Genomic DNA, 15,043 nt, shown 5'->3' on the forward strand with positions numbered 1-15,043 from the left:
GGGAACAGCGGGGGGGGGTGCCCCAGGAACAGGGGGTGTCCCGGGGTGGGTGGCTCAGGGGAGCGGGCGGTGCGGGCGATGCCCAGGGTGGCTGCGAGCTGCGGGGGCCGGAGGGGTCGGGGGGGCGCAGGGCGGGGGGCACGCCCCGGGCTGAGCGGGGAGAGCCCAGGGACAGCAGGGCGGAGACACCGGGGGGGTCCCGGGGAGGGTGGCCCCGCCGCCCCCCCGCCGCCGCCACCCGGAACCGGAAACCCCCGCCCCCGCCGCCGCTTCCGGGGCCGCGGGGCGCCGGGCGGAAGTGAAGGCGGCCTGGCGCATGCGCAGAGTGGCGGCGTGACGGCGAGCGCTGCGCCGCCATAGTGGGATGGGGAAGTTGCCATGGCAACGGCGCGGCCTGGACCCCTCCGAGAGCCCCCGGCCCTCCCCCGGGGGAGGGACCCGCCCGGGAGGGACGCACCCCCCGTGGATCCCCCCTGACTCACCGCGACCGGGACCCACTACGGCCCGACCCCACGCCCGACCCGCCCGGAGCGGGACCGGCACCCTCCCGCCCGACAGTCCTGCGGCGCCCGGCCCCGCTGCCTCACTCGCCACACACCCTTGGGGACCCTCTATACAACCCCGCTTTGGGCTCCCCCCTCCCTCTGACCCCTTCCTTTGGGGTCTCCCCCGTGACCCCTTTTGGGGGCTGGTCCGCCCCCTTTATTGCCCCCCTTTATTGCCCCCCCCCGGGGCAGGTACTGGCCCTCCCCTGGCGTCTGGGGATTGAGGGGATACTGGAAATGGGGCACGGACTGGGGGGTGCACTGGGAATGAAGGGCACTGCGAATGGGGGTGGGGACACAGGGGACAAGGGGGACACCAAACACTGGTGGGGGGACACTAAGGACAGGTGGGGGCTACACTGGGGACAGGGGGGACAATGGGAATAAATTTGGGGACCCTGGGAATGGGTGGGGGCCGCACTGGGAATGGGTTGTGGGCACACTGGCAGTGGGAGGACATACAGGGTCACCAGTCTTCCCTCTTTCCTCAGATCCAGGGACACAGTCCTAACCCTGCCCCCTGTCCCCAGAACCCTCCGGGGCTCCTTCCCCAGTCCTGGACTTTGCTCCTTGCCCCTTGGCAACGTGACCAGAGGAAAATTCCATCCTGGGGAGAGAAGAGAGAGGAGCCAGGAGAGCCTGAGCCAGGAGAGCCTGATCCCAGGAAAAGCTTCTCCTGGGAGCACCTAATTCTGGGATCACCTGGTCCCAGGATCACCTAATCCCAGGAGAACCTGATCCTGGCAGCACCTGATCCTGGAAAATTCCAGCTGGCAGAGGTGAGAGGAGAGGTGAGTCCAGACAACCTGATGCCCAGAGAAACCCATCCTGGGAACACCTAATTTTGTGATCGTCTTCTTCCAGAACGACCTCATTCCAGAAGAACATCATTCTGGAATCACCTTATCCCAGGAGAATTTCATCCTGAGAGAGCCTTAGTCCAGGAGCACCTCATCCCAGGGGCAAGGTGAACTGGGATCACCTTATCCCAGGAGATCCTTGTCCCAGGATCACTTTATCCCAGGGTCTTGTCTTTCCAGGAGAAGCTCAGCCTGGGATCCCCACCCTGCCACTTGCTGCCAGTCCCAGTTTCCCTCCCGGCGCATTTCGGGGTCTCCCCCTGCTCTCCTGCCATGGCTGAGCCCTCTGGGGCTGGGGACAGCATCCCCTTGGATGGTCCCGGCCTGGACATGGCCGCTGGGGAGGAATTCCTGCAGGAAGTGTTCCGGATCCTGCTGGAGGAGGGCGTGCGGAAGAGCACGGATGTGACACAGAAGGTTGGGACACTGGAGGGTGGGGGTCCCCAGTCCCATCCCATCCCATTCCCGTTTCCAGTCCCATTCCCAATCCCAATCCCATTCCTGTCCCCACAGGTATGTGACTGGAAGGAGCTCCCTGGGAGGGGATGGAGTCCCTAGTCCTTCCCTATGGCCTGTCCTATTCCCAGTCATTCCCTGTCCCAGTCCCAATCCCATTCTCGTTCCCAGTCATTCCCAATCCTATTCCCAGTCATGCCCAGGCGTTTGACTGGAAGCAGACATGGAAGGGGGTGGGGGTCACAATATTGTTCCTTTCCCAGTACTATTCCCATTCTGAAACCCAGTTCCAGGCCCATTCCCAATCCTGCTCCTAATACAAATCCCACTTCCAGCCCTGTTCCAACAGCTAGTCCCATTCCCAGTCCCATTCCCAGTCCCATTCCCAGTCCCAGTCCTGTTCCCGTTCTGAGTCCCCTTCCCAATTTTACACTCAGAACAGGATTGGGAGTGGGACTGGGGTTGGGAATGAGAGTAAATCCCAGTTGCAGTCCCGATTCTCATTTCCAGTCTCGTTTCCATTTCCAGTCCCATTTGCAATCCCACTTCCAGCCCCATTCTCATTCCCATTCCCCATTCTGTTTGCAGTCCCGGTGCCAGTCCCATTCCCATTCTCGTTCCTGGTCTCAGTCCCAGTCCCATTCCCAGTCCCGTTCCCGTTTCCAGTCCTGTTCCCATTCTGAGTCCCCTTCCCAATCTTACACTCGGAACAGGATTGGGAGTGGGACTGGGCTTGGGAACGAGAGTAAATCCCAGTTGCAGTCCAATTCTCATTTCCAGTCTCGTTTCCATTTCCAGTCCCATTTGCAATCCCACTTCCAGCCCCATTCTCATTCCCATTCCCCATTCTGTTCGCAGTCCCGGTGCCAGTCCCTTCCCAGTCTTGTTTCCATTCCCAGTCCCATTCCCAACATCATTCCCAGCCCATTCCCTCTGCCGTTTCTAGTCCCAGTCCCTGCCAGTCATTCCCAGTCGTTCCCAGGTGTGTGACTGGAAGGAGCCGCAGGAGCTGCGGGAGCTGCTGGATCTGGAGCTGCGGAGCGACGGGGAGGGGCGGGAGCGGCTCCTGCAGCGCTGCCGGGACGTGCTGCGCTTCAGCGTCCGCACTGGTGCGCTCCCAGTACACACCAGTGCACACAGGAGCGCAGCCCCAGGGCAGCCCAGTGCCTCCCAGTTCAGCCCTGCACAAACTCCGTGTGGCACGGCACCTCCCGCCTCAGCCCGGCTGTTCCCTGGTGCCTCCCAGTGTCAAACACTGTGGCCCCTGCCATGTTCCTCTCCGTGTCTCCCTTGACTGCCCCCGTGCCCCCCCATTTCCCCCCGCATCCACTCCCTGACCCCCCCATGTACCCCCAACTCCCCCATCTCCCTCCACGTCCCTTCTGTTCCCTCCCTACCCATGCCCCATCCTCCATGTCCCTCTTGTGTCCCGCGCTGATTTCCCCCTGCCCCCCCATTTTCCCATTTCCTCCCACCCCCATTCTGCCCTCCATGTCCTCCTCCTGTCTCCCCAGTCTCCTTATGACCCCACAATGACCCCTCTGAACCCCCCAGGTCTTTCCCTTATGTTCCCGTGTCCCACGCCCCATGTGCCATCCCCAACCCTCTCATGTTTCCCCTCCCATATCTCTCTCTGTCCCTGCCATGTCCTCCTCTGACCACCCTATGTCCCCCTGCTGTTCCCCCCAGGTCACCCCCGGTTTTTCAACCAGCTTTTCTCGGGGCTGGACCACCACGCCCTGGCTGGCCGGTTCCTCACCGAGACCCTCAACACGAGCCCGTGAGCCCCTGACACCCCCAAAGGGGGGCTGGTGGGTGGGGGGACCCCCCAAAAACCTGCCATGACCCTCCCCTCCCCCAGATCCACCTGTGAGGAGCCCCTGGTGCTGATGGAGTGGGAGGTGCTGTGGGGAGGGTTTTGGGGTGCTGAAGTTTGGAGGGTTTTGGGAGAAAGGCCCCACCAAAACCCTGTCCTGACTCCCCTGATGTAGCCCCCATTGTCGGTGCTGATGGAGGGGGGGTTCTGGGGGGAGGGTTTTGGGGTGCTGAGGCTCTGGGGGAAGTTGTTTGGGGTTCTGAGGTTTCAGGGGGAGGGGAACCCTCCGACTCCTGCTGGGCCCTTCCAGGTACACGTACGAAGTGGCCCCAGTGCTGGTGCTGATGGAGGAGCAGGTCCTGGCCACGCTCCGGGAGCTCGTGGGCTGGAGCAGCGGTGATGGGATCTTCGCTCCCGGTATTCCAGACCCTTCCTGAGGGGTATCCCTGTCCCTCCTCTCCCCCTGGCAGCCTGTCCGTGGTGCCCTGGGGGTGAAACAGGGGTCCCTGTCCTGGGCAGGGGGATCTATATCCAACATGTTGGCCATGAACGTGGCGCGATTCTGGCGTTTCCCGGAGAGCCGGAGCAGAGGGAACTGGGACCTGCCTCGCCTGGGCCTGTTTGCATCTCAGGAGGTGGGAGTGGGGCCTCAAGGTCACCCCAAAACCCAGTCCTCAGGGTCATCCCAATTCTAATCCATGGGGTCATTCCAAACCTTATTCCTGGGGTCACCCCAAAACCCGATACCTGCGGTCGTCCCAAATGTGGCCCCCTGAGGTCACACCAAACCTGATTCCCTAGGTCACTCCAAATCTGATCCCTGGAATCCCCACAAAACCTGATCCGGAGGGTCACCTGAGGTCATCCCAAAACCTGATTCTGGTGTCACCCCAAAGCTGATCCTTGGAGGTTGCCCTAAACCTAATCCATGGGGTCATCCCAAAACCTGGTCACTGAGGTTACCCCAAAACCTGGCCCATGGGGTCACCCCAAGTCTGGTCCTGGAGATTACCCAAAATCTGGGACCCTGAGTCTGGTTTCTGAAGTTACCCAAAATCTGGTTCCTGGGCTGCCCCCAATCCGGTCCCCTTTTCCTGCCCAGAGCCATTATTCCATCCTAAAAGGAGCGGCTCTCCTGGGAATTGGCACGGACAATGTTCACCTGGTGCGGACAGACGAGAGGTGGGTGCTGGGAGGTCCCGGGGGACCCCATCTCAGGGGGTTCCTCCATGTATCCACCCCTGTCCCTTCCCCTCAGGGGGAAGATGATCCCAGAAGAGCTGGAGAAGGAGATCCAGAGGGTGAAAGCCGAGGTCAGGAGAGGCTGCACACCCCATGTTCCCAAAGCCCCTCAAACTCCCCAATGCTTTCCCAGTATCCCCGACGGCCTTCCCAGTGTTCCCAAAGCTCCCTCAAAGTCCATTTGTCCCTCTCTAAGTCCCCAAAGCCTCTCCAATGTTCCCAAAGCCCTTCCCATGTCCACAAACCACCCCCCATGTCCACCAATGTCCCCCCAATGTCTCCTCAAATCTCCCCAATAATCCTCCCAAATAACCTGAATCTCCTCCAATGCCCCCCACCACTATCCCTTCAACTCTTCAATGCACGCAATGTCCTCTGTCCTCCCCAGGCCTCCTGTCCCCCCTTAAAGTCAGTCCCCTGTCTGCCCCAAAGTCCTCTGTACCCCATTTCCTGCACCCCCAATGTCCCCCTGTATCCTCCAGCCCCCCCAACCTGTCTCCTCGGCCCCCTCAAAGTCCCCCCAAAATGCCCACCCATGGCTCAGAGCCCGTTCTTTTTCTGTGCCACTGTCCTGACCACCTTTGACCCTCTGTGCCCCCCTGTCCCCTATGTCCCAAATGCCCCCCAAGCCTTCCTTGATCAACCAAAACCCCTCCAGATCCCCTCCAAATCGCCCCCAAAGCTTGCCCAAATGCTCCCTCAGGACTCAGAGACCCTTCTTTTTCCGTGCCACCATCCTGGGCACCTTCAATCTTCTGTGTCCCTCTGTCCTCCATTCCCCAAATCCCCCTCAAGCTTCCATAGGTCCCCCCAAGCCCCTCACATCCTCTGCAAATCCCCCATAAGCCCTCCCAGCCTCCCCCCAACCCCTCCCAAAGCTCCTCCAAATGCCCTCCCCACCAGGACTGGAGCCCCTTTGTGTGTGCCACCATCCTGGCCACATTTGACTCCCTGTGCCCCCTTGCCTTCTACCCCCTTCCATGCCCCCTGCACCCCCCAATACCCCCAGACCCCTCCCTAATCCCCCCCAGGGCTCGGAGCCCCTCTTTGTGTGTGCCACGAGTGGCACCACTGTCCTGGGCGCCTTCGACCCGCTGGACGCCATCGCCGACATCTGTGCCCGCCACGGGCTGTGGCTGCATGTGGATGTGAGTTTGGGGGTGCCCGGCTGGGGGGGTCTCGGGGGTTCCCCTGTGGGTGCTGATCCCCCTTTCCCTGCAGGCAGCGTGGGGGGGCAGCGCCCTCCTGTCCCCCCGACTCCGTCACCTCCTTGCCGGCATCCACAGGTGTGTCCCTCCCTCTGCCCCTGCAAAAGACTCCCACCCCTCCCCCTCCGAGCTTTTGGGGATACCCTTTTCCCCACAGGGCCCCCCTAAACTCTGCTGTTCCCCCCACCAGAGCCGACTCGGTGACCTGGAACCCCCACAAGCTGCTGATGGTGGGGTTGCAGTGCTCAGCATTCCTGCTCCGTGACAGCTCCGTAGGTGCCCCCATCCTGAATTCCTGCCCCTGGCATGCCTCCCGGGCCCCCTCATTAATTTTGGTGCCCCCTGTCCCTCCCAGGGGCTCCTGCAGCGCTGCCATGGCGTGGGAGCCTCATACCTGTTCCAGCGGGACAAGTTCTACGACGTGTCCCTGGACACGGGGGACAAGAGCCCCCAGTGCGGCCGCCGCGCCGACGGCCTCAAGCTCTGGATCCTCTGGAAAGCCGTGGGAACCAAGGGGCTGGCACAGCGTGTGGAGCGGGCGTTCGGTGCCACTCGGTGAGCCCCAGGATGGGGGGGGGGACCCTCCACCTTCCCAGACTTGGCTTCACCCCTTTGCTCCCCCCAGGTATCTGCTGGAGCAGGTGAAGAGGAGAGAGGGATTCCAGCTGGTGATGGAGGTAAGGGTGATGGTGGAATGTGGAAGTCTGAATCCCTATCAGATTCTGGGAACTGGGTGAATGGCCATGATCTCCTTCCTCTTTCTCTTCCTGCAGCCGGAATTTATCAACCTCTGCTTTTGGTTCATCCCACCCAGCCTGCGGGGCCAGGAGAGCTCCCCGGAATTCTGGGACAAACTGGGAAAGGTGAGCTCAGAATTCCAAATTCCCCCCACCACCAAGAGCCTTCCAAATCCCAAAAAAATCACCTAAAAGTAACAACAAAATCCTCACGAAATGGTGTTTCCCCCTAGGTGGCCCCAGCCATCAAGGAAAAGATGATCCGGAGGGGCTCCATGATGGTGGGATACCAACCCCACGGATCCCAAGTCAACTTCTTCCGGCAGATTATCACCAATCCTGCTGTCACCCGCCAGGACCTGGACTTCTTCCTGGATGAGATACAGGAATTGGGATGGGATCTCTGAGCATTCCCAAAAACCCCTGTGAAAGACCCCAAAACCTTCCCCCCACCCCTGAGGAAGAGGAGCAGAGCCTTGATTTCTTCCTCACATCCCAAAATTGGAAATGACCCTAAAATTCCACACTTATGGAATAAAACAGCATTTAATGGTCCTGATCTGATATAATTTGGTATTATAATTTGATATAACCCCACCCTCAATATGGAGTTTGGGGTGTAGGGTATCCCTTAATTCTCCTGGAAGCTGTGGAGGAGGTTGTGGATTCCGGGATCAGGATGTAGTGGCCTTGTGACTCTCCTGACGTTCCCATGACTTCTTGAAGCTCCAGAGGTTGGAATTTGTATGGAAGAGGATCTGTCAGTACCTGAAAAACTCTTGGGAGAGTACTGCAAAACCTGCTGCATCCATCCCTGAGGAAGTGAAGCAGAGCCTAGAGTTCTTCTGGGATCTTTAAATCAGGAGTAAAGATGGATGTTCTCAGCGCTTGATCCCAAAACTCCACACTCATGGAATAAAACAGCATTTGATGGTCCCAATTCTATATTAATTTGATATCACACTCCCTCCCCCAGAAATGGAGTCTGGGGGTCTCTCAATTCCCCAGGAGGCCCCGGAGGAAGTCGAGGATTTCAAGATTGACCCGTGCCTCCTCAAGGCGGGCTAGGAGCCGGGGCACTGTGGCTTCATGTCGCTCCCGCCGCTGCCACTCCCGCAGCATCTCGAAATTCCACAGGATGGGATTGCCGGGATTTTCCTCCTGGATCTGCTCCAGCCGGATCCGCTCTAGCCCTAGATGCAGAATTCCCACCTCCTGCCACTCTTTTCCTAATTTTTGGGCGACTTGCATCAAATCTTTCTCCGTCAAGCGTCGGGGATTCCCGGGTGGAGCTGGAATCCCTCCAGGATGATGTCCTGGGGTGAGGTCCCCCCTCACCCTGGGCATGTCCCCGTTAGGTTCCCCGGGAGTTTCCTCAGGGATTTGCTCTTCCAGGGGCAGCTGGAAGCGCTGGATGAGGTCGAGGCGGCCGATCTGCCGCAGGACCCCGGCGGTCACACGCAGGGAATCCCCCGGGAAGCGCTGGAGGAGGATCCGGCACAAATCGGGGCGTGATGCCGGGAGCACAGGCCTGGATGGAATTTGCCCTTCCAGCAGGAACTTCAGGCTCTGGAATTGCTCTTCCGTGAGTGCCTGGTACACCTCCAGCAGTGTCGCCCGCTCGTCCCTCGCCATCGGGGCAGAAAATCCCACAGGGAAATGGGGTCACTCCCGGGACACAAGGGCTGGGAGAGAGGAATCACCACACAGCTCAGAAAGTGGGAGGAAAAAGGGGGCCACTCCTGGGCCCCAAAAATTCGGGGTGTGGGTTGAAAGGGGTCCCTCTGTGCTCCATGAACTGGGGTAGATGGGTCACCGCCCACCCCGAGGGCTTTCTTGGTACCCCCGGTGTCCCCACCCTGCCCCGGGGTTGAACCCTCCCAGCGTCACCCTAGAGTACCCCACCCTGCCCTGGGCCTGAGACTGCCGGCTGTCACCCCAGTGACCCCCCAGCCCTGGGGCTGGGTCCCCCCAGTGCCTCCCCATCCTTCCCTGCGCCTGCGACCCCCAGTGTCACCCCAGTGCCCCCACCCTGTCCTGGCTCCCCGCGATGCCCCTCCCGATGTCCCCGCCGCGTGACAAGTGCCCTTTGTTCCGGGTCCCCACGACCTCGCGGCGCCCTCGGTGCCCCCCTAGCCCGGATTCCCACCGTTCTGTCCCTGGAGCCCCCCGTTCTGCCCCCGCCGCCGCCCCGCTCTCACCGCGCTCCGTTCCCGCCGCGGCGGTGCCGTTTACGGGAAGCGGGTCGCGGTTCCGCGCCTCCTTCCCGCCACAGCGGCTGCCAAGGCATCGGGGGCGGGGCCCGAGCAGGGGGCGTGGCCTCTCTGCCCGCCACGGCGGCGGCCTCGGCAGCGGAGCGGGGCCGCTTTGAGCGCCCGGAGCCGCTTTGAGCGCCCGGAGTCCGGCCTGCCCGGAGCCGCTTTGAGCGCCCGGAGCCGCTTTGAGCGCCCGGAGTCCGGCCTGCCCGGGGTGAGGCCTGCCCGGGGCGGGGTCCTGAGCGTCCTTTGGGGGCTCCGGAGGCGGTTTTGGGGTGCGGGAAGTGAGTCTTGGGCCCAGTGCTCAGCCCCGAGTGCCCCAAGTGCCCCCAGTATCTCCCAACAGTTCTCGGCCCCCGCAATCCTTCAGTCACTTCCAGTACTCCCAGCGCCCCCAATCTCTCAGTCTGCCCTGTAACCCCCAATCCCTCAAACCCCCAGTATCCCCCAGTTCCCCAATCTCTCCCGTCAACCCCCAATCCCCTGGTACTCCCAGTCCCCCAAATCCTCCCCAATGGTCCAGTCCCCCCAGTATTCTCCAGCCCCTCCATTTCCCCAGTTCCCCCCAGTAACCCTGAGTAAGCCCTCAGTAGTCCCTGCAATTCCTTAGTCCCTCCAGTATCCCTCAATGTACCCCAGTCTTCCCCAGTCCTCCAGCATCCAGTGGTCCCCAGGCCCACTAGTATCCCCCCAATTCCCCAGTTTCCCCAGTCCCCCCAGTTTCCCCAGTCCACCCAGTATCCCGCAATCCCCTCAGCAACCCCCAGTTCTCACAGAACAGCCCAATTCCCCATTGTCTCCATTATCCCAGAACCCCCCGCGATTGCTGAGTTGCGGGAGGAGGGGCGAGAGGATGAGACCCCCCAGATATCAGCGTTCCTCCATGGGGGGAGTGCGAGGGCCTATGGGGTGGGACGAGGGCAGTGACATCATGTCACTGGGTGTGTGACCCCAGCATGAGGAGGGGCACGGAGGGCGTTGGGGCAGGTGGGATCCCTCCCTTGGGGGCGGCAGCGACCCCCCCTCGGGGTGTCCTCGGGTCACCCCAGTTCTCTCCCTGCTCCCTCTCTCCCCCCCGGCAGGGTCCTTCCATCAAGGGGGCGGCGGCCCCCCGAGACCCCCCCAGCCCCACAGATCCCCGGGAAGCCCCACTGCTCGAGGGCCCCCCAGAGATGAGACCTCTCCAGCTCCCCCAAAAGAGGCCTCTGGCCACGGTAAGAGGTTCTGAGGGGGTCCCCTGGAATCGTGGAGGGGGGTGGGTGCTTTTTTTGGGGTCCCCTAGGGAGCTGCAGTGGGGGGAGACCCTGCCCCCGTGGTACAGGGAGACCTCAAAGCTGAGGGAGGAAGCTGGGTCCCGGGGGGTCCCAGGGATGTGGGGGGCTGTGGTCCCATGGTGTGGAGAGACCCCGATCACAGAGTATGGAGGTGACCCCATCCCAGCGTAAGGGAATCTTAGGAATGTTGGGGTGACCCATTCCCATGGCACTGGGGTAGTTCAATTCCAGGGTAGGGGGGAACAGAGATGTGAGAGTATCCTGCTCCCATCGTGTGGGGTACCCCAGTTCCAAGGTATTCCCATTTCACATGCCCCAGGATACAGGGGTGTCACGTTCCTGTGGCTGGGGGTACACCACTTCCAGGGTTTGGGGGTGCCTCAGGGATGTGGGGGTGTCCCAGTCCCATGGGCTACATTACCCTGATCCTGGAGTTCCCCAATCCCAAGATATGGGAATCTCAGGAATGTGGGGTTGTCCTATGCCCATGGTGTGGGGTGCCCTTTTCCCAGAGTATGGGGCTGTCCCAATTCCAGGGTTGGTAGGTACCTTGATCCCACAGCTCAGGGGTACCACAGTCCTGGGGTGCAGCGATGTCTCATTCCCATGGAATGGGGGTGTCCCAGTGTTGGGCTACAGAGATGTCCCATTCACATGGAATGGGGTACCCCCATCCCAGGGTATGGGGGTGCTCTGATCCCAGGATATGGTGGCACCACAATCCCAGAGTTCAAGGTCAATATTACCTGATTTGGGGGTGCAGGGTTCTAATCTCATGACATGAGAATGCCCCAATATAGGGATGCAGGGATGTCCCAGTCCCATGGAATGGGGGTGCCCTGATTTTGGGGTGTGAGAATGTCCCAGCCTCACATATGGGGATGTTCCAATTTTGGGATGGAAGGTTACCCCAAACTCATGGCATGAGCGTGTCCTGATTTTGGGGTGCAGGGGGTTTTCTGGGTGCCCCAACTTGATCCCTGGTTTCCACAGGGAATTTGGTGGCACCACCCCTGGGTGGTACCACCTCGATGTCTGTTCCAGCCCCTGGCCCCCCTTGCACCCCAATCCCAGACCCTTGTCTGGGGGGCAGTGGGGAGCTGGGGGGAACTGAACTCAGGCTTTGGAATATGATAGGGATAAGGGTAGGAAAGGGGAAGGAAGAGGTGGCAACAGGGATGGGGAAGGGGGAAAAGGGATGGAGAAGACTCAGAGGAGGTGGAGAAGGGGAAGAGGGGATGGAGATTGCGAAGAGGGGATGGAACAGATAAGGATGGGAAAAGGAAAGGGAAAAGAGGATGGGAAAAGGGGAAGAGGGTCTGGAGAAAGGTGAGAAAGAGAATGAGGAAAGGACAGTGGGAATAGAGCAAGTACAAATAGGATAGAGAATGTGGAAAAGGAATGGAAAAGGGAAAGAGGGGATGGAAAATGGGAAGAAGGATGAAGGTACCAGTGGGACCAAGATGAGACAGAGGGCCTGGAGGTGGCAGTTGGAAAGGGCAGGTGTCATTGGGATGGAGCAGGTGGCAAGGGGCCCCAGGCCCTGCCCTACCAGTGCCCACCCCCCTCTTGCACAGCCCATCCCGGCCCGGCCCGGCAATGCTGAAAGCCCCCAGGCTCTCTGTGAGGGGACCAAGCTCCCTGAAGGAGCTGCTGAGGTCAGAAGGGGCCGGGCTGCACCCCACTATCCGTGGGGAGTGTGGGAAGGGCTTCAGCCGGAGCTCGGACCTGGCGCGGCACCGCATCACCCACACTGGGGAGCGACCGTTCACCGGTGGCGCCTGCGGGAAGGGCTCCAGCCAGAATTCCAACCTGGCCACACACCCGGGAGAAACCCTTCGGCTGCCAGGACTGCGGGAAGCGCTTCGGGGAGCGACGCACACCGGGGAGCGGCCGGACAGATGCAGGGAATGTGGAAGAGCTTCAGCGCCAGCTCCAACCTGCGGCGACACCGCCGGAACCGTGGCCGAGAGCGGCCCCACCTCTGCCCGGAGTGCGGGGACACTTTCTGGACCCCTGGCCAGCTCCGGAGGCACTGCAGGGAGCACGTGGTGTGAGGGGGAAGCGGGGTCAGCATGGGGACAGCGACATCTGGATGGGCATCAGGACACGTGGATGGGGTTGGGACACATGAATGGGGATAGGGACATCATGATGGGGACACCAGGGTTGGGGAGGAGGGGGTGGGATGGGGACAAGGACACCAGGGTTGGGGCACAAGGTGGAGATGTGTTGGTTTGGCACAGCCTGGTTTTTGGCAATAGGCGGGGGGGCACAGGGGTGGCTTCTGTGAGAAGCTGCTAGAAGCTTCCACCATGTCTGACATAGCCAGCTTCCCCTTCCCAGCACCCTGCATGAGGAGAGGTGTTAAATAGTGCCAGCACTGATGGCAGCAGGGCTGCTTGGCCAACAGTGGAAGCACAACGAGCAACCCCTGATGCAGAACCTAGACAAAATCAACTTAGTGCTGCAGGAGCCTGCAGGAATCTTTGAACTGGTGGAACTTGTTGGCAATGGTACCTGTGGGAAGCAGTTTTTCTTCTAGCCAGAGAAGAGGAGGAAGTGAGAACATGTGAGGGAAAACAATATGATGGCACCAAGGTCAATGGAAAAAGAGGGGGAGGAATTGCTCCAAGTGCCAGATCCAAGATTCCTCTGCAGGCCATGGTGAGGACTATGTGAAACAAACTGTCCCCCTGTGATGCACGCAGTCCACAGGGGATGCAGAGATCCACTCAGAGCCTGTGGGAAACGTGTTCAGGCTGGAGTGGGTGGATGCCAGAGAAGGCTGTAATCCAGTGGGAGACCTGAACAAAGAGAGAGGGCCCCTGCTTCCAGACACAGAGAGGGAGAGGACTCTTGCTTCCAAACTAGAACAGCCTGTTCTTAGAGCACTGCACCCCATCCTTGCCACAACAGTTTTGGGACAACTGTTTGCCCATGGGAGGGACCCCACATCAAAGCAGAAAAAAGACTCCTCTCCCTGAGCAAACAGAAGATCTCAAGTGATGAAGTGACCAAAACCCCCATGCCTGTATCCCAGTGCTGTTGGTGGGAAGGAGGGAGGAAGAAAAAAGGTATTGTAAAGGGCTTATTTTACTTTTCCTTGTCCCCTTCTGACTCTGGTAATAATAAATTTACTTTATGCCTTTAAACTTGAACCTGTTTTGCCCTTAGAGTGTTTTTGTCCCAGTCCTTAACTCATGAACCCCTCATAAATTCTTTTTTCTCTCTCTCTTCTGCCCAACTGTAGCAAAATAGGGCAAGCAAACGACTCTCATGGATGCCATGGGATTGAACCCATACAAAGGTTGTGTTACTGGGCATTACCTGCCCAGGGCCCTAGATCAGCTGTACATCAAGATACAGCATAGCTTCTTATCTTGTCCAAAATAAATGCACTGCCACAAATTTCAGAAGACCACCTTTGAGAAGGGGAAACAACATGCCAAATTGCATCTTCCAGGAGACTACCTTCAAAAGATGGAGATCAACTCCATAACTGAACAAACTGGGGCAGTGAGTTTTGAGTAGGGGAATGCAAGGTTGGGGTAGACAAGGCTAGGCAAATCTAAGGAGGGGCAGGCAACGGAAAGGCAAGGCCAGGGAAGAAAGGGCTAGATAGGTGAAGGTGGGGGATGAGCATGTGGGGCAATAAACAGTATTTGCCTTTCCTTGGCTTGCCCTTCTTACCCCTTTCTTGCCTGGCTTTGCCTTCTATGCCTGTCTTCTCCCTTGTCTTGCCTTTCCTTCTCAAAGCTTGCATTGCCTTACCAACCCCTCTGTGTCCTTCCCTTGCTCCTCCTTACACTCCATTGCCTTGCTCGCCCACCCCCCACCCTGACTTCTCTACCTCATTTTTCCTGGCCTTGCTGTACATCATCTACTCCTCTTAGGACACTCATTGCCTTGCCTATGTAGCACTTCCCCTGCCTTGCACACCTGTCCATCGCCTAGCCTTGCCCTGCTTAACACTTGCGCTGCCCTGCATGCCCATACCTTGCTATGACATGACTAATTTTCTTCCCTGGCCTGACTTTGCCTTGCCTGTCCTTCTTTCAGTTTCCTTTGCCTTGTCTACTCACACCTTGGATTGCCTTATTGACCCCTCCACACCATTCATTCCCTTGTTCTTCCTTTCTCTCCACTGCCTGGCTCACCCACCCCCACCTTGACTTCCCCAATGCTTTTTCCCTAGGACTCTCAGTCTTGCCTATTCCACCCTTGTGTTTCCTTGCTTTTCCTGCTCAACCTTGCATTGTGTTTTAATTCCTGACCATCCCTTGCCTTGCCTTCCATCCCCCAACCTTCCATTGACTTTTCCAGGGTTCCATGCCATTCCCTTCCAATTCCTACCACTACATTGCCTGGCATTGCCTTGCTCACCCACTCCCCACAAAGACTTCTTCAACAATTTTTTACAGATCTTGCATGCATTGCCTTGCTGGTTTCTCTAAAAGATTCTCATCGTTTTATCTATTCTTCCCTTACCTTGCCATTCCTAGCCAACCTTGAATTTACTTGTCATTTCTGAACATTGCTTGCTTTCCCTTTCTGACCCCTCTGTGTCATTTATATTTGCTTCCTTCACTCAATCCCTTGCTTTGATCAGCTCACACATCCCACACCATTACTTCCTTACCCCATTCT

General features: G+C 59.1%; 3 protein-coding genes across 10 annotated transcripts; 2 read left to right on the top strand and 1 right to left on the bottom strand.

The window, feature by feature from the left end:
* The first annotated feature begins 256 nt into the window (after positions 1–256).
* On the top strand, positions 257–7,428 carry CSAD (cysteine sulfinic acid decarboxylase). 6 transcript variants are annotated; one of them, XM_039705727.1, is made up of 16 exons: positions 267–1,336; positions 1,410–1,512; positions 1,586–1,822; positions 2,844–3,096; positions 3,551–3,641; positions 3,988–4,094; positions 4,197–4,312; positions 4,780–4,859; positions 4,936–4,990; positions 5,951–6,067; positions 6,141–6,205; positions 6,318–6,399; positions 6,483–6,682; positions 6,753–6,804; positions 6,901–6,990; positions 7,098–7,428. In XM_039705727.1, the coding sequence occupies exons 3-16, from the start codon at positions 1,679–1,681 to the stop codon at positions 7,269–7,271; spliced, it is 1,626 nt and encodes a 541-aa protein (XP_039561661.1). In that variant the 5' UTR covers positions 267–1,336; positions 1,410–1,512; positions 1,586–1,678; the 3' UTR covers positions 7,272–7,428. The 6 variants fall into 6 exon arrangements, with proteins under 6 accessions (XP_039561662.1, XP_039561661.1, XP_039561660.1 ...); XM_039705726.1 differs by having other exon boundaries at positions 267–1,324; XM_039705729.1 differs by having other exon boundaries at positions 270–1,324; positions 2,844–2,970.
* LOC120500605 lies at positions 7,392–9,184 on the bottom strand. 3 transcript variants are annotated; one of them, XM_039705733.1, is made up of 2 exons: positions 9,066–9,184; positions 7,392–8,549 (listed from the first exon to the last, which is right to left on the bottom strand). In XM_039705733.1, exon 2 carries the CDS (start codon positions 8,497–8,499, stop codon positions 7,861–7,863), a length of 639 nt encoding a protein of 212 aa, XP_039561667.1. In that variant the 5' UTR covers positions 8,500–8,549; positions 9,066–9,184; the 3' UTR covers positions 7,392–7,860. The 3 variants fall into 3 exon arrangements, with proteins under 3 accessions (XP_039561667.1, XP_039561669.1, XP_039561668.1); XM_039705735.1 differs by lacking the exon at positions 9,066–9,184 and adding an exon at positions 9,014–9,050; XM_039705734.1 differs by lacking the exon at positions 9,066–9,184 and adding an exon at positions 8,896–9,011.
* A 639-nt stretch (positions 9,185–9,823) lies between these two features.
* LOC120500604 (translation initiation factor IF-2-like) lies at positions 9,824–13,515 on the top strand. Its single transcript, XM_039705732.1, has 2 exons — positions 9,824–10,333; positions 11,971–13,515. The coding sequence occupies exons 1-2, from the start codon at positions 10,076–10,078 to the stop codon at positions 12,448–12,450; spliced, it is 738 nt and encodes a 245-aa protein (XP_039561666.1). The 5' UTR covers positions 9,824–10,075; the 3' UTR covers positions 12,451–13,515.
* Positions 13,516–15,043: the final 1,528 nt, after the last annotated feature.

The sequence above is a fragment of the Passer montanus genome, unplaced genomic scaffold (assembly GCF_014805655.1).
Source record: "Passer montanus isolate IOZ18808 unplaced genomic scaffold, ASM1480565v1 scaffold183, whole genome shotgun sequence".
NCBI classification, from domain to species: domain Eukaryota; kingdom Metazoa; phylum Chordata; class Aves; order Passeriformes; family Passeridae; genus Passer; species Passer montanus.